This window comes from Lepisosteus oculatus, chromosome 12 (genome assembly GCF_040954835.1).
Source record: "Lepisosteus oculatus isolate fLepOcu1 chromosome 12, fLepOcu1.hap2, whole genome shotgun sequence".
Classification (NCBI taxonomy): Eukaryota; Metazoa; Chordata; class Actinopteri; order Semionotiformes; family Lepisosteidae; genus Lepisosteus; species Lepisosteus oculatus.
Window position 1 is genome coordinate 10913464 of NC_090707.1, and position 25543 is coordinate 10939006.

At 36.8% G+C, this 25543-nt stretch overlaps 1 protein-coding gene and 1 long non-coding RNA gene across 2 annotated transcripts in view; both read left to right on the top strand.

Annotated features, from left to right (window-relative positions):
• tmeff2a (transmembrane protein with EGF-like and two follistatin-like domains 2a) overlaps window positions 1–3601 on the top strand; it is a 75514-nt gene extending 71913 nt beyond the window's left edge. Inside the window, exon 10 of the mRNA XM_015358810.2 lies at window positions 2281–3601. Coding sequence (XP_015214296.1) covers window positions 2281–2377 — 97 coding nt within the window. The 3' untranslated portion in view covers window positions 2378–3601. The remainder of the gene's footprint in view (window positions 1–2280) is intronic.
• A 15827-nt stretch (window positions 3602–19428) lies between these two features.
• On the top strand, window positions 19429–24295 carry LOC138242036 (uncharacterized). The gene is made up of 5 exons (XR_011191314.1): window positions 19429–19817; window positions 21149–21299; window positions 22559–22623; window positions 22739–22889; window positions 23192–24295. It is a non-coding gene; the product is annotated as an uncharacterized lncRNA (long non-coding RNA).
• The last annotated feature ends 1248 nt before the right edge of the window (window positions 24296–25543 follow it).

A 25543-nucleotide genomic window follows, 5' to 3' on the forward strand; every position in this document is an offset into this window, starting at 1 on the left:
ACCTCAGGGCTACTGAGCTGATCTCTTGCACGGGGAGAGTAGCAGCTATGAGACCTTGTGTGGCGCTGGGCTGATTTCCCTATCTTTCCTTTCGCCCTTCATACCATGCCAGACCTAGGCAAAATATTGATTTCAGATCTTAAAATACTTCAAATTTACCAGAATGTTTTTTTCTCAATGAGAAAATGCAAGAGTTCAACAGAACCTGACCTTCAATCAAATGTATGCAACATTTGTAATTCTCTAAGAAATGAAGGTCTCCATTGAGTATCCAGCCCTGGGCTAGACTGAAACGCTTCAGCTAAACTCAGAACAATTAAGCCTTTTCCCCTTATGGTAGTGTTTTTGCATTTCAATTGCAAGTTTTAGTCCTTAAACTGAAACTACTGGACCTGTTAATGTTATTCCTTGAGTTGGGTAACTGGATTTCAACACGGTAGGCAAATGAGTTAAACATTGGGGTTATACAGGAACTTGTACACATGCACATATACTGTTTAACCATTTTAAAAGTTCATCAAAACATCTCTAAACATGTAACTAAAAAATGACACTAATGAAGCTTTACACTAAGTGCATTTTTGAATTCCTCACTATTTCAAAGCTTTTAAATCCAAATTAATATTTTTAGCCTTATTTGTCATGCAGTCAAAGAACAGTCTAAATAGACTGGCTATTCAAGAAAGTTAATTTTGAGAGGTTACTGAGTAGAAGCCACCTTTATGTTACCCCTTTATTTCTTACAGTAATTATGGGGAGTGTCTTCTCTAGCTTTTAAGGCATACAAATGGAGAATGTGTTATGTCTCACGCTTCACAGCAGGTATATCCAACAGATTACTCTTAAAATGCTATACATCAAGATATCCTAAAGACGGCTACAGTATGCTGCCAAGATTTAGGTGAAGGCATTTAGTAAAAAAAAATCAGACCAAACAGTCCATGATAATTGTAATTGAGGACTTATGTAAAAGTAATGCAGTGCTAAAGTGCTTGAATTTGTGCATTTATTTACTAGAAAAACAAAGGGAGCTCATATTTAATAGGAATGATGTAACTTATTCCCAGAACGCTTCTTGCTGTCTTCAAACTGTGGATGAGCCAGGACAAGGGATGGTGTCACCAGAACAACAACATTTCAGCCACATTTAATCTAAATCATTTAATGATTGTGAGAGTAGCTAGTCAGTGCTTCATTAGAGGGCAGTCTCATCAATGTTAACTGCCTTATTAGGGCCGAGTAATTCCTTCAGTCTGCACCCACAGACCTCACTGTTAATGAATCATTTATAATCTAGATTTTTGCTGTTATTTAATTTCACATTTTTTGAAGTACAATCCTCATGAAAGCTTACCACAATAAATGTGGACAGTCCTTTTGCATTTTCCTATGGTTTTCCTATTGTCTTCAATGATTGTGCCATTCTTTAACATCTGTCTTTATATGATTCTCTTTACTTTTACCCACACTTCACACTCAGATTTTACATATCTGAGCCACAGTAAGCATGTTTGAGGGATGAGGCAGAACATAGGAACAGCCCACACTAAAGTTTTAAACGATGAGTTGTACTCTTTAAACCTACTTGACAGACACAAACAAAATGTGCATATAGGTGCATTAAATGTCTGAAAGTATTTCAGCAATGACAGAATTAAACTATTTATAGTTCAGTTTCACATTTGTGTTCATTTTAAGATTTTTTTTTTCTCTGGTGATGCAGGTTTTGATAGTGGAGGATTTAAAAGACATAAAAACAGATAAAGAGTGAGGCAGTTAGTTCTCACACCTCAATGCTCTTGTGTCTTGGGTGCAGTTCTGGCATGGGATTGTTTCTGTGAGGAGTTTCTATTTCTCGTCCCGTGCTTGGTTGGGTTTTCACCAGGTGTTCCAGTTTCCACCCACCTGCCAAAACATGCTGGCTCACTTTGACTGGCTATTTTTATCCATGTTGGTGGAATGACCTTGTCCAGAGTGAGAATAGTGCTATGCCCTCAATCCTTCTATGCACTCTACACTTCTACAGTTGTATCAAATAGCCGTACAAATAACTATTTGATAATGAATGGATGATTTAAGAACCAGTTATGGTTTACACAATACCCGAGAATCATTTGAATTGCTGTCTCATCTGATCTTAGAACCCAAAAGAACTTAGGTACTCTGATTTTCTATTTCAGACATTGATTGAAAATAATCAAATTTATAACTGATCAAAGAGCAGAAACCAATGACTAGGTTAATAATTGAAAAGAAAAACTTTTTTTTATGTTTTAACAGCAAATGTCCAAGGAGTAACAGGATAAACAGGCAGAAACAAAATGCAACGCACTACAGTTCAGAAAACACAATGCGAGCTTCAACCCGGCTCATCTAAGGACCATGCAAGAGTACTGAACCAATGCCCCCCAAACCTGACCTCCCACCTCAACACTGCGGACTGCTCACAGCTGCGCAGGGGCAGGGGGGTGTCTCTCTGGACTGGGGCAGGAGCTACACATGTTGCCTTGCATTTGTGGTACACGACACCAATGAAGACATGATACTATGGCTATATTTGATTATGTATGAATATATTTCAAATAGTTATACATTGTCTTGATGGGGTTTTTTCTGTAATGTAAATAAATAATTTATATCACAAAAGAAAATGGAGCTTTTTATTTATTTTGATAAAGCACCTTGTAGAAGAACTTTTATGTAAAAATAATAAATAAAACTGCAAATTAATGTGTATGCTTCTAGGTCATCATCATCTTCATCAACACCACATGCTCATTGCCAGTCATGGAGGAGAGAGGGGTGCCTCTTTTATGTGTTCAGTGGTGGAGGTGTTTATTCTTCCCCCACACTGCTACTAGATGGGTCTCAAATTCCAGAACCTGATGTTTTTGAGTGCCAGGTTCTAGACCCTGAGCTATCCAACCACCATATCATACATTTCCAAATGTGGGGTTGATACGAGCTGTGACCAGGAAGAAAAGCAGGTCTAATCCTACCCTACCAAAACAAAGAATTCACAGAAAAGTAAGAAAAAATATCAACTTTAAGGAATCAGTCAAATTGATTTTAACATATGGGTATCAACCTTTTAAAAGTATAATTTGATCCCCTTTTTTACACCTCTTTAAGTCTTACCATCTTTACTATCAGTCATAGACATGCAAGGAAAATGCCTTCAATGGTCTGGCCTGGTTACTGCCCGTATTTTTGTAGCTTTGAACTTATATAGATGGAACACTTTTTTCATAGTTCTATAAAGCATAGTGTGTGGAGTACGGTTGCTGTATTAAAAGTATTTTAGCCCTTGATAACCAGAGAAAATTACAAAATAAAATGTGTTGTTGAAAATCGTGTTTTTCAGTCACTCACCATTCAGAAATACAGGCTTCATCTGACCATCTACTCATCTCTTTTCTGTTATGTCAGCAGACAAGTGGTTAATGAAGACTGTTCAGAAGCACAAGGAGAAGAGCTGGAGAATCAGGTGTATGCTTGTCAAAGAGTAGGTTTGTTTCTACAGACAAATGTTACCAATCACTTTCAGTAATCCCTGTCTCAAGAGCGATCATGTATCATATTAAATTCAATTGATCTAAAATTGTTGCTGGCCTTTTTATTTAAAACCTAGGCGTTTTTCATGCCATCTCATTGTCAGTTTGGAGGCGAGATAAGAATTTGTTATTTGACAGAAAGAAAGCAATAACAATCCAATTTAAACCACAGCCTGGCATTTCCTGCAAGAGATGAGATTTAGAAAAATGTTTCCGAATGAGAACTAAATACAGCCAACATTTTAATGTTTACTGCTCAGGAAAAAACAGTACATCCTTCCCATGTATAAATAAGACCTTGGCACCATTATCAGTTTTTCCAATAAAACTGCATCCCCTGCTGAAATACCTTTCAAAACTGCATCGTGCATACAAAAATAAAAGTGTATACAGTACATATGAAAAGGAATTTGCTATTTAAAGAGGGATATAGTGTGCTTTCAGTTTCCAGTACAGTAGGTTTTGAATTTCTGGCATGTTTTTAGTCCTTCTTTTAAAAGCATTTCAGTATATTTCATCCCATAGCCTGCAGGAATCCCAGTACCTTACTGGCTGACAGTGACATGGTGATATATAGAAACACTGATGTGCAAAGTAAAGAAAGCTGTCTGCATCTTAAACTGAGCCGGGCTGCAGAGTGGAATCTCACTCTGATCGATCAATAGCATAATGCTGCCCATTACTCCCTAATCAATGCAGGCACAGAAGCCAACAGCAGAAAGCCTGTAATAATTGTATTTTCCCGTTTTCCTACGCAAGGTAGCTGTCAGATGGAATAAAAGCTAACAGCGGGTGATGCTTCCAGTTGCCAGTGTTATTAGAATGAGTTTGTAGATTTCTCCTGGCATTGTCTTTGGTGTCCCATTGTAATGGGATATCAGATGAGAGTGACAGGATACGTCTAAGGTTCTTCTTAAAAACTCAGGGAAAATATTTGTTGCATTGTTGGAAATGTATAAAGCATTGTAGAACTTTGTAGGATGTATAGAAAAGAAACACATCTTTTTAAAGCTTTAGTTCAGCTTGAGCTCAGAGCCTCTACTCTGAATGCAGCAAATGCTTTCACAGCACGTTTACTTCTTCTACCAGTTTGTAGAAAAACAAAAAAATTAATCCAAAATATGCAACACAGTATACACAGTTTTAATCCATTTGAGTTTTTATAAGCTAAAGGCTCTGGTATAAGTTATAGTAATGAAGTAAAAAAGGACTGCTTTTAATATTTTAGCTTCACACACCTGTCCATGTAAAAACTAATGGTAACAAGCATGAATTATCCAGCATGTGATGTTGTCTTAGGTAAGATAAATTACTATGCATTCAGATTCTTAAATGTTTTCCTAAAAAAAAACTATTATAGAGTCCTTATTGAGTGAACTCAATCTCAGTAAAATGTTAATTCATGTAAAAGTTTTATTTTCTGTCAAACCCAATGTCAATAGACTTTATAGTGACTTTGTGTTTCAGATAAGAAGTGCTTCCTGGTCTGTACAATCTAAGAGCTAATGTCAAACCTAAGCAATATTGTTAGCATAGAAACAAATACCATGACATGGTTTGAGACTTCTTAAACATGAGGTGTTGAAAACAATTTACTGGGCAATGTTATTAAGCAGAAGAGTGAAAAGCATTCGTCTGCCTCTCTGTATAAAAAGCACAACACTGGGAGTGTCAGGTCAGGTTAGAGGCAGCAGGACAATTGAAATGCACTGAACAACCTGAGAGCAGACGTGAGGAGAAAGCTCTGTGAAGCAGCTGTCTAACTCCATTCATATTCTTTGCGAACTGCATGACTGCAGCACAGCAGACAGGAAGCAGAAGATTACAGTAAATAATCCATGAGCTGTACTACAGCATTGGGGCTCTGTATTAAACACACGGATAGGTGCCAAAGGGCTGGGTTTCTGGGCCAGCAGACAGTGGTCTGTCTTTGGAATGACAAGACTGTTTGCAGTACAGTGTTTGTGGAGTCAAACACTCAACTGAGAATCACAGTACATTATCTATGTATAACTATGCTGCCATAAAGCAAAAGAAGTTAAAGACCATCATTAGTGTGAAGGAAAGTTCAGTATCTGTATTATATTGTATAGAGCATCTTCACCAGGTACCAGAATACATCCCCGTTGATTACAGCATATACACCTCAAATCTATGTGTACAAGGAACAGCACATAATTCAAGTTTGGAAAGCTTTACTTTTTAAATCTTTTGCATTAGGCTATCTGAATTTCACCTCTAAATGCATTAGTTTATTACAATTAAATATATAGATAGTCCTCTGATTTAGAAAACCTTGAACATTTCCAAGAATTTTTTCTGTCTTTGACAAATTGAAGAAATTACTCCCTTTCAAATACAATACTTTTAAATGTGTTGTCATTCATTTTTTCAGCTTTTTAGAGTTTAATAAACTATTTTAAGAGAGAGTTACAAAGAAATCCATTATATATGACAAACTGCACTAAAGAGATTTGAGTAGGTACTGTAGCTGCAGCTGCAAAGAAACAGGTAAAGGTTTATTCCATGCTGAAGAGTAAAGAAACAATGTCATAGTTATGGAACCTTCTTCAGGGTTTTCAGCATAGAATAAACCTATACCTGTTCCCTAAACAGAGATTTGGTTGTTTTTTCCTGTACTACAGTAAATGAACAACAGCATGATTGTTACAGCCAGTTTAACGAACCTGTGCAGGTCTCCGAAGGGGCCCAGTAGCAAATGAGTCCAAGACAGGGGAGGCAGGACAGTGGTCAGTAGTTCCAGGCAAAGTTGCTTCCAAAGAGAGAGAGAGGGTGTTGACAGTTGAAGAAGGCAAGAGCTCAGGAGACAGAAAGATCCCTAATACCAAGGGTTGGTTTGGAGTGAGCTGAGGGTTTAAATAGTGAAGGAAAGGGTGTGGAATGAAGATTGAATAATTAGGGATAATTGGTGCTGTCTGTGCTCGTAACAATGATGTTTCATGTTCATACTAATTAAGGAAAAGGAAGTGTTTCTAATTATCTACAGCTTTGGAAAAACAAAGCTTTTGCCCTTAAAAGTGCAATTAATTTTAACACATTAATAACACACATTTAACACATTTTAACACACCACCCTCTGCAACTGGATTCGGGACTTTCTGACAGGCAGACCTCAGGCTGTCAGGCTTGGAAACCACACCTCGGGCACACTAACTCTGAACACTGGGGTCCCCCAGGGGTGTGTGCTTAGTCCATTGCTCTACTCCCTCTATACCCACGACTATAAGGCCAAACACAACACCAAATCCATCATCAAGTTTGCCGATGACACCACAGTTGTAGGTCTGATCACAGACAATGATGAGAGGGCCTACAGGGAGGAGGTCAATCTCCTTACAACATGGTGTGATGACAACAACCTCACCCTCAACGTCAGCAAAACCAAGGAGCTGATCATTGATTTCAGGAAACTGCAAACCGGACATGCCCCTATCCACATCAACGGGACTGAAGTGGAAAGGGTCAGTAACTTTAAATTCCTTGGTGTCCATATCACCGAGGACCTCACATGGTCTCTCAACACCACCTGTCTGATCAAGAAAGCGCAACAGCGCCTGTACTTCCTAAGACGGTTGAAGAAAGCCAAGATATGTCCCCAGATCCTCACTACCTTTTACAGATGCACTACAGAAAGCACACTGACAGGCTGCATCACAGTGTGGTATGGCAACTGCAGTGCTGCTGACCGCAAAGCCCTACAGCGGGTGGTGAAAACTGCCCAGTCCATCACTGGGGTTACCCTCCCATCTATCCAGGACATTTATGACAGACAGTGCTTGAGGAAAGCTCTAAGCATAATCAAAGACCCCACACACCCCAGCTACAGACTTTATGATCTGCTACCATCTGGAAAACGGTACCGGAGCATTCGGGCCCGGACTACCAGACTCAGAGACAGTGTTTACCCCCGCACTATCAAACTGTTAAATTCCCAGCCTCTCTCACTCTCACTCTCACCTCACCTCTCACCTATGATCTGAACCTCACAGTGCCTTCTTCCTTTCTTTCTTTCTTTCTTTCTTACCAAAAACCCAAACACACATTGAAAATCTACCTCTACCATACATGTCAAAAGCTCACTCCCCATAATTTCTATCCCTTTATTTTATTCTGTTGATGCATATTTTTGCACATAACCTGTTACTTTTTTTGTTGTTTTGCACATTGCCTGTTGTTTTTTTTGCACATCGTCTGTTGTTGTTTTTTGCACACTGCCTGTTGTCTCTGTCTTTCTTTTGCTACACAATTGTATTGTTGTTGTTGTTGTGTTTTTTCTTTTTTTTTCTCTTTGTACTACTTATGTCCGAGAGCTAGCTAAATACAGTAGTATTTCGTTATACCACATACAATGTATATGAGTGTAATGACAATAAACTTGAACTTGAACTTGAACACATGAAAACTTCCCAGAAAACTTACTTCTACTAAGCTTTTTTATTATCGTATATTCATCATGTGTCATAAATTTAGGTTCAGTCCCACTGTAATTTCTTCTTCATCACCAGGATAGTGATAACCTAATAGGTGTTTAAAAAAATTGATCCTCAATTAAGCTGTAGTAAAGAGGTCTTTTCATGATCCTCTTTTCCCTCCAGGAAGCACAAAGTCTCTCAGAGTAAGGTTCTGTTCTATTGTTCATCAGATGGACATTTCTGTTTTTCTTATTTACAAAGTCATTGACGACTCCTAAGAAACTTGTTTATGCAAATATGCGTTTAGCCCTGAGAGCTGTCACCATTCTTGACACACTCATTTGCATGCATATACAGTATTTTCTATCATTTAAATATTCACATATAGTGTACAAACAGTTCTATATGAGTCTGCCTTTCATGTAAAGCAAGCATGGAATGTTCTCACATGGTTAAAAATCAATTTTCAACCATGCCACACAACTTGATTCATTTTCTGACATCAACAGAGAATCAAAGCAAGTAGGAGACATCTTGTTCGCTCTGCATATCCATCACATTCACATAAACGCCTTCAATCAAAGCAATCGATGATCCTTTCAGACATCACTAAGCTCGCCTTTCACCACTATAACCGGTCAACCAGGACAAGTCAATGCTGTAGACATGTGGCAGGTAAGCACTAAACAGCACACTATAGGCAGAATGAAAGATTTTAGTTAGCAGATTGTAACTCAGGTCCCTATCTAAACATTTCAGGATAGTAATGGATATGAGAACAATGCATATAAATCTCATACCTTCCTATTTGCACACTCCAGAAACCTCTAATAACAGCTTTACATATGCCATGCTGATTTAAAAAGCAAACTGGTTCATTTCAATACAGAACAATAATGAAAATTGAAGGCAACAGCAATTCAAAGAAACAGAGTTTCAGAATAGTACAATTCATTTTTAGAAGGAAGATCATCAAAGTGGGATTTTTGATCCAGTGAATTAATAATTATTGCTATAATAAGTTAATTTCCATGGTGTCATAGTGATCATAAAAAATAAAACAGCATACACATGTACTGTGGCACTTCTCTGAACTTGTCTGGTCCTGGATTTGCTGGTTTGTGTGCTTGATCACAAATGCCGAGTGTTTCCTTCCATTGGAGACACAGCAGTTAATCTGAAAGGAGGTGTAAATGGCCTGACATGAATTATTTATCTGTTTAACCTTTAGTGTTTTTATGTAGTTGTCTTGTCTCTCTGGACCAGAACTCTGTCAGTGGACTCCTGATGTTTCTCTTGAGTTATCTATTCAGTCATAGATTTGAATTCAGAATGTGCAGTGTGGAGTAAAGGTATTCATGGTTGATCATTTCCTTCACTTGGCAGTGGGCTAAGCAATTCAGAAATAAGCTCAATTTACAATGATTTACTTGTGTATTCATAGCACTATAGGGACTGTGACTGGAAATGACTGTGATATGGCCTCATAAAGATAACATGCTAGTCCAGGGAATTTTGATGTACAATACACTCAGTAAAATACATACCTCAATCTGCAGCTCAATGAGCTATGAACATTCATTCACGTCATTTTGATTTTTCCCCCAGCTAACAAGCTCCTAAGAAGTGTAAAAGCAATCACAATAGCAGTATGAGTGCCCAAACCTCTTGCTGTGTTAAACTCTTCACAACGTAGTGATCGCAGGGCTATGAAAGTCAGATTACTATAATGATACGCTCTAAAGTATATTTAAAAAAATGCACAGTCAAAATGCAAAACAAAGGTTTACAATTTCAGGACATTTCAGGATAGCAAATTATAATGAAAAGAGGAAGTGTTTAAGAAAATTCAAAATGGAATTCTGAATGAAAGAAAAAAATATTTTATTCAAAATAGAATAAGTGTATGAATGGCTTAATTACACAGATATTCTAGTTGAAGGACAGAACTAATTCATTCATAAGTAATGCAAGTCTAGAATGCAGAGGCCCAAATGATTGAATACATTTAAAAAAAAACATGAGGAGAAAGAAAGCACTATATAGAATTATTTCAAAACAAAAGAAATCCAATCAATTTATAAAGGACATGCATATATGCATATTTATATATATATATTTATATAAATGCATATATAAAGGACAAGACTGAGATAGAAAATAATATTGCAATGGTGGCTAAAATAAGTAATTTATTTTCAGTTTTTTTCTGTACTGTTACTGGAAAATGGCAGGAATGGATGAAGTGTCTGAGAGCGGCAATTTCAATAATGGAAAAAATCTTGAAGGTGAGAGACAATTGGCAAATACATTTAATAAATGTCTCATTTAGGCATTACTAAGGAAAAAACTGACAACTTGGCTCCTAATTACTGTTATGAAACTGGGTCCTTAATGCATATCTCATTTGCAGTATTGTTTTTGAGTCTCCAAAAATGTCAGCTTTTTCATTTTTGCAAGAAAATGGTGGCAGTGGTGTTGAGGACACCAGTGTCAGAAGTTCAGGATCTGCGATACTGCCATTCTGGGAGTTCTGCCTTGAATTGTCAAGGTTTGCCTGTTTATTTCCATGTCCTAGAGCAAAGAAAATGTGTTTGTTGATATCATGTTATGCAGGGTTACTGTGATAGGCTGCTGTATTTTACTTTTTTTGACCAACTGGGACCAGTTTTAGGCAGTTGGTTTCACAGTGCTGTTGCTCTGGGGATTTCTGATGCATACCCCCATTAATGTAGGAGGCATTGGCAAATCCATCTTCTAGTCTCTTTCAGTTCCTCTAGCTCCACCTCCAAGTCACCTTTTCAGTAAGGAAACAGACCCTGTTGCAATTTATGTAGCAGATACAGGTATAATATGACTGTTGGGATTGATACAGGATGCTGCCCATGTGTCACAAGCCACAAATCACAGACTAACAGACCATTTTTAAAATTGGATGTTTGAAAGCATTTTTTAAATACAAAAGGGAATAAAGTGGAGTCCCACACTGATTCAGAATAAGCTCCTTTTTAACAAAATAACATATTGCTGGTGAGATTTAGGGCAGGTCTTTATCTATGTTTGTCTAAATACCATTGGCCTATCCTCCTGCAATTGTCACCTTTTCGGTTTTGCCTGTAATACTAGGTCCCAGCTGCAGTCAAACTGATTCATTTTTGTCAAAAGACCCAACAGCATTAAAATGCCAACATACAACTTTAGTTCTATGCTTTTCTGAAAAACGTGAAATCACTGACTACAACAACAGATAAAGACCTGTGATGCCTGCATTAAACATTCAAGGCTGTGCAACAATTTATAAAGTTTATTATTTTGGCTTTGCAGACGACTATACCACCTACAATTCATTAAAATGATGATAGCACCTTTTTCCCCTGTCACAGGTTTATCTGTTTATCTCCGAGAATCACTATTGCATCTACATATCATACCATACAGTTATAATATCCTATTTACTTATAGTAATCAGTCTTCCCTTAACATTCTCAGTAACACAGCCATTCCTACAACAGTTGACACAATGCACAGAACACATTATGCAGAGCAGCTTACTCATGGTGCAGTCCAAGGACCCAAAGAACCGAATGTCAGAAGTAAAAGACCAGCAGCATTATTTTGCAGAACCATTTCTTTCAGGACCTGGAGTGCCTCCTCACGACACAGCAAAGAAACATTGAAATTCTAGGCAACCTCCTCATTCCTGGTGTCCTGAACAGTGTCCTGTTTGTCTCCAAGTCCAGTCTTGGGGTAGAGGGGGGAGAAAGATGATGACAAGGTCTTCCTCCTCTGCTCCCAATCTCTGGTGTCCAAGTTGAGCTCTCCTGGGTTCAGCTGTTACAACCTCCCCTGCAATACTTCATTCTCGAAATCCTGTGTTTTCTCTCATTGGATTTTTAGCCCCTCTTAAGAAGGGCCCTTGACTCATCCTGCATAGAGGGGAATTGTCTCTGTGATGTTTGAGGCGTGGGCAGAACTAACTGCCTAAGGCTCATTCGGGAAATTACTGTATACAGATGGCCAGGTGTAATGATGTATTGTTCAATTGCACTATGTTCTTAGCCCCCAGCCACCATCGAACACAGGCAGAGTTACACCTGTTTAGCAAACCCAACATATCATCAGGGCAGGAAACACAGAGAATAAGTTGTGAAAATGCATCAACTCCAGGGTGTCACTGTTTCATCAATGCAACTTTCCATCACACGGCCACTGTACCCATTCTCTTCACTCTGTGTTATAAGACCTTCACTTAACCATATATTTTGTTAGCAAATAGAGATATGCAGTTTATGAAGGATTTATTTTTTAGTGAGTCAACACAGGAAATGAACCAAAACTCAAACTCTGTTCCAAATTCCAAGTTCAGAGAACAAAGGGAAGAACTTAGTAATGTAAGTCAAATGCAATACGGTAAATATTGAGCAGTTATAAATTGCCCAACTCAATAAAAAAGTTGCATTCATATTATTAATGTAGGTTTCAAAGCTGTGCGTGAAGAGTATATTTTGCTGTTTATCTCTGACAGATGTGTTGATTCAACTCCATGGGTTACACAAGACTAAAATAATAAACATGGATATACTGTACCAACTACTAAGAGCAATGCATAATTTTGTCTGTTTTAAAGTTTCAGTAATGCATACATTATAATGTCTTCAACTGTGAATGAAAATATGCCCATGAGTAAGAAAATAATTGCATGTGACATTATGTTGCTGTTTTATAGTTTGCATTAGCATTCCACTATTAAATATTTACCTAGTAACCTTGATTTGATGGGTTCAGAAATAAGAATGTAAAAATTAGCATTTTACCATTTTATTATTTCTTGTGTATCGCATTTATAATTTATTTCACCCTTTGGTGAGATGTTTGTTAAGAAATAAAAAAAAATCTAAATTTGATTTCCATTTACAGTACCTTATGAATATTCCTCCTTATCATTTATACCTTGCTGCTTTTTTCTGCAAAGGACAGCTTTACACAACAAACAGAGCTCTAATCAACCAAATTGTCTATGCACAATATTTCATCTAGTATTTTCCAAAAATACAAATTTATTTTATTAATACATGCCCTTCAATGTGGAAGAAGGAAAGCTAACGAGACTTTTTTTAAAAAATTTTCCATTAAGCTTCATAAATAATTAAAACTTGTTTCAGTCATTATTTCTCTGAATATGAAATTCAGTGATGTTGTGCTATATGTACTGTATGTAATATGTTGTCCTACAAGCCAAGCACAAGATAAATTATGCCAGCATTATTATTATTACTGCATTATTTGAATTTAAATAGCTACAGTAGTTCCTAGCAAAATGATCTGATGTTGAAGAATAAGTGTTTTATACCATTTCAAATGAAATAAAAGTAGTTAATAAGCAAATCAAACTTTACCATAATATTTTTATGATTTTGTTTGTATTTAAAGACTGTCAAAATGCTGAGAGTCACAACTGTCATGACACACTCTAATTATTTAAAATAATTAGAAGTAACATTGGTAAAGACCCACCAGTAGTCGTTCAAACTTGGACACACAAGACTGACAAAAAAAAGCACTTTCTGTTGAAATTCAGGTTTTGGGGTCATTAAAAAGTTTCCATAGTAAAGGCTGTTTATATAGAGGATAGAAACAACATCTAGATTAAACGGTTACCAGTCAGCTCAGAATAAGAATGTGTATAAAAGTACAAAATCATTTAAACTAGAATGTAAAAAAAATCCAAAAAAAGTTAGAGAAATACACAGATAGTATAGCCTTAAATAAAAACACAGATAATTAAATGTTTCTACCCAAATGTCAGAAGTATTAGGAACAAAATACAAGACATAAAAGATAACAAGTGGCTACCATGTATTGGAAAAATTAAAACATAGCTAATATGGAGAGTGATGATGGCAAATACAACATTAGTGGATATATAGCATTTCAAAGACACGGGAAAGAATTTATAAGAGTTAGAAAAAAGTCTACAGACACTAAAGAACGTAGCATTAGAGTTATCCTACAGACTATCAAATTTAAAAATAAATTGTACTGCAGTCTTAGAGAATAAAATGAGAAACATATGCGTAAAGTTTGAAGTGATTATCATGGGAGATTTTAATTTTCCTCATATAATTTGGGAATAACTGGGAATAAATGTCAGCAGCTGGAACTGAAATTTTAGTCACGGGTAAGAATTACTTCCTTAGTCAGTTTATCAGTAGATATGGAAGGAATGCTAGTAAACTAGAATGAAAATCTGTATTAATTTAGCCTTTTCAAGCAATCAACATACAGTAGAGTAAGGAAAACGGGACAAGAGAACCATTAGGGAACCGTGATTATAATATGGTTTGTTTTAAAGTACCTGTACGATTTGTGTCTGTATAGGTAGAATTAAAGACAAAGTCTGTGAGGAATAACAACACCTACTGTATGTATTAAATTATTGAAAAGTGTTTATTGAGTGCTTAGCCATAGTTTAGGTTGGCCCAAATCTACCTGGCTGTAGAAGACATCTTGTGCAGAGAGAGGAGTTAACCAGGGCGTACCTGCAAAGGTGGAGATGGGATGAAAGAGGGAAGAAAAAAATTCAATGCAAAGGACAAGAGGCTTACAAATAATATTTATCGTTTTTTTTGTAATTTAGGAAAATAATTGGCTCACAACAAATTGTAAACTTAATTTAAACATCTGGGAAAGCAGACTATGAAGGACGGAGAAAGAGTCTGATAACTGCAGAATAGGCTAGAATACAGATGGCATCAGTAGATAATAGTTGGCAACAGTTTAAAGCTATTCTGTAAACAAATCCAAGACTAGAAACTAAGAGCTCAAATGGTTTAAAAAAACAAATAAAACATAGCTTTATAAAATGGTAAAAAAGGAACAGAATCCAATTAAAAAAGTAAATAAACAAACTGCAAGAACATTGGACATATTGGAAAAGTTAAGAGAGAAAATAGTATTGCAATGGGTTCTACAATAAAGTTTCTCTAACAGCAAATGGATGCAGTAAAGTGTCTCATGGAGAAACTGGTGACTAAACAGTGCAGATAAATTAATAATTCACTTGGGGATTCATTAAGGAAAAAAATCAACAGTAGATCTGTTGTTGATGTTCTATATTAAATGGAATCTGTAACAAAAATTCTGTTGGGTAATCCAGTTCAATCAGACTCAGCTGTCAGTAATTAGAAATCAATCCTGATGTCATTCTCCTCCTAAAACACTATAAATACCATACGTGATCCCTTTCTCTGCCTTGCATATGTCTTTTGCATCCCACCTCCACCTTATCTCCATCTTTGCAGCTACCCCTTGGTCACTCTTCACTCTACATGGGGGTCCTAGCCTCCTTTCCCTACGGCCAGAAATTTAGCATTCAACGAAGTGGGTATAACCAAACCTCACTAAATGCTATATCATCCCCTCAGGACATTTTATTCTTGGGTGTTGTTATTCCTAGTGAAACAATATTAGCATCAAAGAGACAGAAGTGTTACAGGTGCTTGAATCTCTTAAAACAAACTTTCTGTCCTCAGTGACACTGCAAGTAAGATATGCATGCTACATGAAAGAAATTGTTGTTCTGGAATGATTTCAACAAGAAGAGACAACATACTATCCTGGTCTTCTACTGACAGATTAAAAGAACCAAATCACTTTTTAAGTCCTGAGCAGAGAAGATTATGATGGAACCTGATTAAAGTATTCAAAATCTTTGTCAACTCAAAGATCTGAAAGGCATTGTCAATCCAATGAACTTTTTCACAATCAACACTGAGACATGCATGAGAGACACGAGTGGAGATTATAGTAAAGTGCATGTAAAACTTTTTTTTGCACAAATTGCTTTGATAGTCTGGAACTACTTACCCAGTCACATTGTTGAATCTGATAACTTGGCTTCATTCAAGAAAGCTAGATGACATCCAGCGATCACTGAGTTATTGTTAAGTTATTGTAACCTCTTGGTCACATAGGGAGTGTCACCAAAGAAAGATTAAATGAACATACGTCCTTAACAAAATGATAATTTGATTCATCAATATGGTCCCAAACCCTCATTAAGTCATTTTTTAACATTTTTATAGAAATCACAGTCCATAAAATGGCTGGGTAGAGTTATGCACATCTCTCTGTGTTAAGAACACCTTTTCCTACCTCAGAATTTGATCTACCTGTTACATTAACTTTTTTTGTTTTCAGTGCTTTGTGGATAATTAGATCAGTCTCCTTATCGGCTTTCTGTAATTTCGACCAAATTCCCTCCATAAACAGTTTCTGAGAATAGAGTAATAGAGTAATAGAGTAATAGAGTAAAAAACACTTGTATAGTCTTCTTATGTCCAGAACAGCTATCTTGTAGGAAGGGTAGGCACTAAAACCCCACCACTCCTGTACTAGGAATCTAATGGGGAACCCAACATGGGGATACATCCTGAGGGGACAATTTAACCTACCATGCATGTTTTTGGAAGGAAACAGGAGACTAAATGATACCACTGTGTTCAAACACCTGTATTCGAACCAGAATAAAATGTTTATCAAGAGAAGATTCACATTTATTAAAACCAGTCTATATTTTATTGAAACATCATTCACCCACATAAAACAATAGAGCAAAGTTTAATTTTGCAATAGTAGAAGTATGGCATAATGGAGTACATGATATTGATGTATTTTAAATGAATCCGCCGATGACTTGCAATGAATTATTAGATCATCTTGACAAGCGAGGAAAAATAGCAAAGCATTATGCAATTCACAGACAACAATAATCATTTCTAATTCCCCAATGATACAGAACCCAGTGGCAGTTTAAAAAAAGGCCTGTCTAACTACATGTTGATAAAATAGTCGTCTCAAGCTGTACATAATGTTGATAAATGATTGTTGATTTTTTTTCTTCTCTGAGCTTTTACTTGGGGCTTGTAAATCCTCCACTCCTGAAGAATGAGGAGCAAAGGTCTCTAGAGATGAAAGGAGAGTGAATATACATCTCTCTTTGATTCATGTTTATGACATGGCCAGTAATATTAACCTTTACAAAATGAACGTTTCCTACTATCCCAGGTGGGCATTGTCTCGTCTTGGCATTTCAGCACAACACACAAAAATGGGAAACAGCACCCTTTATCAGACTGAACAAAAGCATGAAGTTACATATCAGCACACATGAGCTTCAAAACCTGTTCTGACACCTCCTTACTCCCTGCTAAGGTGAGAGAGAATTGTAATAAGAGCAATACAGTATTTTCACAAATCGTGGGGTTCTCTCAGAGGTGGAACCTAACCTGATGGCTGTCATGGTCTGTTCAGCCCCCACATGGGAGAAGCTTGCTCTAGACGGTGTCTTGTTTTCGCAGGACACAAGGAAGGAAAGGAGCTCTTTACTGCAGTGTAGCCGCACAGAGTAATCCCTCGTATCCAAAAGTCTGTGTTTCTCACCAACCGCTCAATCCCCACAGTAACAACAGTCAGTTCAACTTCAGCTTGAACAGGTATTCTGCATGCAGAAAATGCCTTCTTGTTTCACATTTTTTCCAGCTTCTCTTTTTCTGTCTTTACTATCAAACTGAGATGTTCATTTAATGTTTTTGTCCGCTGTCCTGTCAAACTGACTCTACCATCTTTAAAGACAGCAAACGGGGAATGAGGGGACAGACCTAGTTCTACAAAGAATAAAATCCAAACAGCATCAGAAGAGAAAGGTTACAGTTCAATCTGGCCCTGTCAATCCCCTGGGTTATCCCTGTTATAGCCTGAATTGCTGTAAAACCCAAATCTCACTTCTCAGGGGCACTTAAACCCTTTTTATTAATCCGCTCCTATTGCTTTGACTTTAGGGCTCTTGACTGGAACTCATTTCTTTGTATGTGTGTTTGTTGCATTTTATTTCTTTATGATTTAAGGATTTCAAGGACAGTGTTTTTTTTTTTCTTGTTAGATATCAGTTTCACCTTCTAGCTCAGATCCACACACAGACAGCAGGGTAAAGAGTACTGAACAGGGCTTTGGACTCGTAACTGAAAGGCCGTGAGATCAACCATTGAACTGAACACAGCTGTTGTACCCTTCAGCAAAGTTCTTCTCTGATTGCTTCAGTGAAAATCCCAGCTGTATAAATTTGTATAATATTAAGTCATTAAAAACAGTAATTAAAAAATGAGGAAAGGAGGCTCAAGACAGGTGGATGTCCCCTGATTCTATGCTCTTGCTGTCTTCTCATTGTACCCATTGATGTAAATCAGCTGATTGCGCTGACTGATCCTCAGACAACTGAGCTATATGCTGATTTCTGGATGACCTGATCCAGTCTGGGTCCCTCTGACAGGATAAAGCCATTCATCCACAGACTGACGTTTCATCAATATATGTTTGTTCCCTTCATCTCAGAGCACTGGGTGACTTTTTTAAGCTTCAAAGCTTTGGCAAAACTATTAATAGACGACAGAAGAAATTTCTAAAGGGGCTGAAGATAAATCATTCATGAATAAGATACAAACTAAGTGCAAATTATTTATAATATATTAATAATTCAGTGAAAAGATTATTTTCATTTATCCATGCTAAATTATGTGTGTGTTAAACCTTGTGTAAGCAGCATTATTGTGAATACTTACAGTTGCTTAATGCAGAACCAAAAATGGTATGTTTGCCATTAGCAGTTAGTCATCTGTCTGAATAAGATGTTTGAACAATGCATGCTAGAAGATGTGCCCTACTAATGAATTAAGAATGAGGCATAATGTGCATCTTGAAAGGGGTCATAGATTCAAAAGGCATCTTCCCCATGTTCAAGAAGAGATGGTGAACTGTATTAGGAAACTGTGTGCCCAGTCGTGTAAGAAACTCTGTTGGGAAAGTGCTCTTGTACTCAGGCTATTTTGAAGATGTGCAAAACTGTGATGCTGTAGCATCTTTCATTATGAATCTCTTAATGAGCAGCTGCTTATTATCTGGGGAAAATGGAAAATAAGTCAAAATGAGCAAGTTATTTCTGTGAAAAGGACAAATTTTACAGACACCCATAGACATGCAGCCCCATCAGGACCAACGTTTGGCAGAAGGCGCCTGAATTTAACAGCTTGCAAAAAAAGGTCATTCTCTGTTCTAATCAACGATGCACCATTCAGTAATAATTTCACGGAAGTGCTGGTAACAGAAACACACTACACCTTCGAGCTGTTTCTAGTCCTCGGTTGTTTCAAACTAGAAATTGATGGACACATAAGGGTGTTATTATGTTTTAATGTTCAGCAGAAAAAAAATCCATTCCCTTTGTTTTATTCCACACAATTTAAAATGGGCTGTCTGTCTCAGCCAGAACCTTTTGTAGTGCTGGACTTCTCTCTCTCTCTGCCACCTAATACTGTTGGCACTCAGCCGCCCTCAACTTTGCCAGCCAGCACAGGCAAAAATGAGAACCTGAACCCTTAGAGCAGCACACATGATTCTGTCTCATATCCCTTTCATATCAAAACACAGTCCTTCCATTTTGTCTTCCTTTGCTTGAGCTAATCAATTGTTGTCAAAAAAGAAAGGTGAAGGTGGTATAGAGGGGATTTGGAAAGTCATCTCCTTACAGAACAGGTTCATGGTACAAATGCAGCTGAGAATGAGGGGGCACTCATGAGTTAATTCAGTCAGGGATTTAGATCAGAAGATGCTGCCGTATTCACTTAAGCTGAGATGACACTCGACTGAAATTTGGTTGTACGTTATGTTAACACATTTTAAACTTACTTTTTTTTTTAGGTAAAATCATCAGAGGACAATACTACTTTAAAACAGTAGTTGGAATTTGTATGGATTGTAGTCTACTGAAGAAAAGAAGGTAAGAGTTTATTATTGAACCTCATCACAGTTTGTACTGCAAAAGTAATTTAAGATGAATGCCAAAATGGTTTACATGTAAGGAGACAGCTGGAATTAATTTATGTGCACACGAAAGTTTCAGGATGTGCATGGGGACAGCATACAACTGCTGTCTTTCAGTTTCTGTCTCTTCTGCCTTATGCTGTCCTCACATGGGCAGTGTGCCAGAGACTTGACAGATCACTCTTCCTCCAGGCAGCAATTAATAGAAATTGTAGCGTACATGTAATTAAACATTTGCCTCTACATAATCACTGGTAATGCAGTTAACAGTACATTTAAGGCTGAATCTGGAGTTAGTATAATTCATTGAACAGGAACAGGGCATTTGTAATTCTATGCTTTCTATTATTGTCTTCTACTGTGTAACACCCTCAATAAAACAAACTAACGTTTAAAATGGCATGTTAATATCACAAAAAAGTAGAAGGGGAAATACAGGAGAAAAAAGATCACAGTCTAAATACAGAAGACAGAACCTTAAGTTGATTAAACATCAGTGTAGTGTAAATTGTCTCATCCAGTTCAGGTTTTAGAGTGAATCTGTGTCTTACACTGCAGAGTTAACAAAAATATTATTGTTAATGTCAACAAACTAGGAAACATTTATGCATGTTTTGCAAAAATGCAATAATTGTGGCAGACTTGATGATTTTTAAAATATACCAATAAAGGAAAGTAAGAAATAGGCTTTGATCTTCAAATACAGTGAAAGTCCAGAAATGTGGTATTTCATTTGAAAGCTTTAAAGATGTTTTCAACCTGCAACAACGTGTTGAGCTGGCACTGTGCCCTCTCATCCAGATCAATGAGTATTGGCCAACAAAGCTCAATGAATGGACTTTACCACCCTATAGATCACACACACACTGTTACCTTTACTTGTAAAAAGGCAGAAAACATTTTTAAATAAAAAAAAATATTTATGGATAAGCCATCACAATGTAATTCACTTTCATCTCAATGTAAACCATAATAATTTTAAGGTTTAAAATGTATTACTGTTTGAGATCATTTTTTGTCCAGCTCTTAATATAGTAATTGTGCCTATTATATTACTTCATGTAACATTTCATGCCAGGATTCACTATAGTGGTTAACCGTGATGATACACCCACTTCACTGTGCCTTCACTCCATCTCTTATCATATAATGCCCCCTGCTGGTCACTACTTAAATAGAACCTGTCTTTTGTAGCATATGCTATATTCAGGCACAAACTGGTAGTATCTTATATGCCCATTAAAAGGAACTTTGAAAACAGGCACAGTGCATATTGTTTCATTTCAGTTGAGCTGGAGCTGTCTCCTTGCTATTGTGCACAATCAAATGAAGAAATAACACCTAGAAACTACTGGGCCCTTGACACCAGCAATCTGCCTCCATTAATTAATGGCTACAGCACAACACCAAATGGAGTTATTCAACTTGTATCTTAGAGGTAAGAGGTGATTTATATTTATGTCAGGTTATTTACCTACTAACCATTTTTGTTGTGATTCCAATCAATTGAGTATTGAGTATGGTCTTTTCTAGGCAAGAACTTATTGATTTAGACAAACCATTTGTACAGTATATCTAGTAATGAAAAGTTTGCTAACAATGTTTTCATGACCTTAGAAGTACATCCAGGAAGGGTTCATTGTAAGACATTAGACAAAAATAGACAAAAAAAATAAATCAAATTAATTGATGCATTTCCATTTTTGTGTTTATATATGTGGTCAAACATGAAATGTGCTTCTACAGTTCTGAGTGTATTTTGTTTGCTAGTTCAGTGTAATGCAGGTAAGGGCCTCAGCCTGCTGAGGTCCCTAGCAGGTTAATAACAGAGAGCCTCTGACTAAGTTTAATGTTGTAGTTTAAAATGAAACTACTTACCCCAGGGGAAGCATGCTGTCTTCTTGAGCTGTGTTTTTCAGTTGAGTTACTAGTCACAGAACAGAACATAGACTTTCACTGCATGCCTTGTTTATCACGATTGTTGGCAGAGTTTCTCCAGAGATTTAGGCCTTGGTTTCTTTTAAAGATGCCTGCACTAAATTAAAGTCTGATAAAGGTTTACAAGATTGTGAGGTGAAAACCAAATGAAAGTTAATAAATTAATTAAAAAAAGAAGAAAAACAAAAGATAGTTCTGCCTGTTCAGGCAACAAATACCAAGCCACACTGTGAACCCCACACAGAGATCCTTTTTTCTACTCATCAGGGTCTATGATCCTGTCAGTTCAGCTACAGGCATCATGACCTCCCAACAGACAGACCCCAGTCTGCTGGCATCTTCCATACTTGGTGAACTTTGGCCAGAGTTTGCAAGACAACTGCTTTTTGACAGGACTGGATCACTGGATCAAGACTGAGCAGTCACAGAGTGTTTACAGTTATATGGACACTGCACAGTATTCTGTACTTACTGTACCACTTGTATATGAAAATGGAAGATGTGAATATGGTCCTATGACTCTGTGCATCAAGCTTTTTAAAACTGAATGAGGCAAAAAAACATTATAAAAATTTTAAAAATGTTAATTATTTTAATAATAAAAAATTATTTATTGTTGTTGTTGTTGTTATTGTCAGAGGTTGTAGTCTTATTTCAATAAATACTAGGTCTCCATTGAACCTAAAGTTGTAAGTGAAATAAAAATATAAATAAAACACACCTGAAGAAGGCTCCAAGGCCAAAACGTTGTGTTTTCAGCATGGAATAAACCTATTACTTGTTCCTAAAAATATAAATGTCGATCATCCTTCACTCTGCCTAAGGTAACGAACATTTCTGTGCTTTTTTAGGTACTTCAGTTCAGTTCATGCTTTGATGCCAAATACTCAGTCATTAATATGTTACAATAAATTAATTATGTCTCTCCTCTTACACAAGATTTGTAGTTCACAACTGAAGTCACCTCTCAGTGGAACAGTGAGGTAGTGATCACACCTAGTTGAGTGACCTGTAAAATTCAAAGTCATTGCATGAGCTAGACACAAGGGGGGGCTGTGCGCTCTCCAGATTCCCTCAGAGGAATGTGGGGGTAAGTATGTTTCTGACTAGATAATGTAAATGTGTTCTTATCTTTTCACTGTTATTATAATAATCGGGATTATGTTAATATTAGTAATTCTTCTGTAAGGTGCTTTTTTTCCACTGCGATGATCATTAGAAGGCTACTCTAAGTAGGAGTAGCTGGTTGACAATTAGGTGATGTCAGCTGCCTAACATGGAAAATGTTTTTATTGGTATTTTTAGGTCTTACAGCATATCATATGTTAAGACAGAATATATAGTGCAGGCATTATTTTATTTTTTCCATCGCATATCCGTTTAATGTTTCAGTGAAGGGGCTGCTGGGGACTGCAGGCCAGGGTTCAGAGAAAGCAGATGGGATCGCGTATGACCTCACGGGACCAACGTTTCCACAAGCTTCAGTGCTGCAAAGGAAAGGTGACCTCATGGAGGCTTCCAAACACAATGGATTTGGCAGCTCTTTAGAGGAAGTGACTGCAATTAAGGCATTGTGTGGGCTGGGTGGGAACAGCTTCAATGGGTTGGTTTGCAGCACTCAAGCATTTTTAAGATGTCGTCTGGCTTTACAGTTTTACCTTCCGAACCCTCGTGTGTGAATTTGGAGTGAGAGAAGCAGCATGCAGTTTAGATGCCGGCGCTGCATATAAACATAAGACAGAATTAGACAGGGCTCGTCACCTTATCCTCCGCAGTAATCATGTACTGAATTTCTAATTTCAGAATATTATTAACAAATTATTATTATATAAAATGAGTTGCTGAACTACAACTAGGTGACCTATTTTCTGGAAGCTGTGATAAATTTCCTCCTCAGCAGTGAAAGGCTAAGTTTCAGCAGCTGTTTTCAGCTTGGTTGTCATTAAAAGTTACCCTCACTCTCACTATGGACCACCACAAGCTGCCTGCTTTTCTGAGAAGTAACTATTTTAAAATTTTGGATCAATGGTGCCAGGTTTCCTTAATGACCTGAGGGTGTGCAGGGTAATTTTTTCCCATTTATAATGATTTCAGTTATTTTTATTTGAACTGAAACCAAAGACCATTTTTCTGATGTTTTAAGATGCAAAATTCATACAGTATAAATATATTTTTAAATAAACCATCACAGGATAAAGGAGGGGAGTTTCCATCTTTCCATCTCTTTGGAAAGCTATTTAAATTTGACACACGTTAACATAAGATTCTTCTGTGATATATGTCTGTTCTGGCTCTCGGTTTTTCTGAAGCACAAACTCAGTTAAGACATTCTGCAAACGTAGTGAAATCTTAGCAATTTGGTCATAAAGGCTGCATGTCTTCACTCAGTACAGTGCTTTTTGCCTAGAATATTTATTACAAACTTGTACTTTTTGTCAATAAACACTTGGAAGTGTTTATCCATAGAAAAGTGGAAGAAGTCACTCCATTTTACACACTGTGATAAAATAAACTGTAATACAAAATAATTTCTCCTGAACGTGTTAGTTTTCTTTTTCTTAACAGCCTGACATTCTTTATGGGTTTTGATCACTGTTTACCATTTACCATTGCTTACCATTTTCATATCATTCCTTGCTAGACCTGTGTGACATTGCAGATTTTTTCCATCAATCCTTTTTAAAGAAATACAAAATGGAAAAAAAAACATCACATCTCCAAATAAAATAATAATGTGTTTACTACAGTCCTTTAGCCAGAAACCAAGGTGTGAGTGGAATAGTGGATGTCTGAGAGGAGCAATAATAATACACCAAATGTAAGCACTTTTCAAAACCTCATAGTGCCATACAATAGCAAACATGTAACACAAATAGCAGCATTAAAATTAATACTAATGTAATCTGAACAATACTAAATTAATACTAAATTATAAACAGCATTATTAGTATTAGCAAAATATCTAAATTTGAAGAGACTTTGAAATTGTTTTGTTTTCAGCTGAGAAATAAATAAATCAGCAGATCTTAGATTGTACTGGCTAATGCACATACAATAATTACATTACATGTGGGCAGGAGAACCTTAGTTTCCGACCTGAATTTCACTGGGCGCAATAAATAAAGGCTTTGGATAGAGCAAATATCTTTAACAGAGTAATGTTAGGCAGGTGGAAAAAAGACACCCTGGTGCGATTCCTCACATGAGCTTCAAATTACACAACAGGGTCAGAAGTACCAAAGTTTCTAACTTCTGCAAATTGCTTAATTTTGGCATCATCAACAACAACACTGAAGTCATCGACTTTGCAGAGATGGTGTTGGGAGATCTATGAGTTTAACTTCACTCACAGTATAGGTTAAGACAAAGCTGTTGTTTAACATCAATGTCTTAATATAAGACAGACACCTGTAAAGTGCAGAAACTACAGCCATAGTTTTTCATTTGTACTGCACGTAAATCTTAATTTCATCAACATAACTGTGAAACCCAAGATCACAACCAATCCGAGCAAAAGGCAACATGCATTTAATTTACTTACAGTATCTAGCTTTCAGGTGTCACATTATCATCTGTTACTTTGCAGTCTTCAGTACAGTCTATTTACAATTCATAATATGCACCTCCTGAAGAAAACAAAAAGTAATTTTCTAAATGTGTAAATAAAACACTAAGAGTGATTAATCTCTTCCAAAACACCACCTGATAGCATTGTCACTTTTGTAAAATGCTGGGATAACAAGG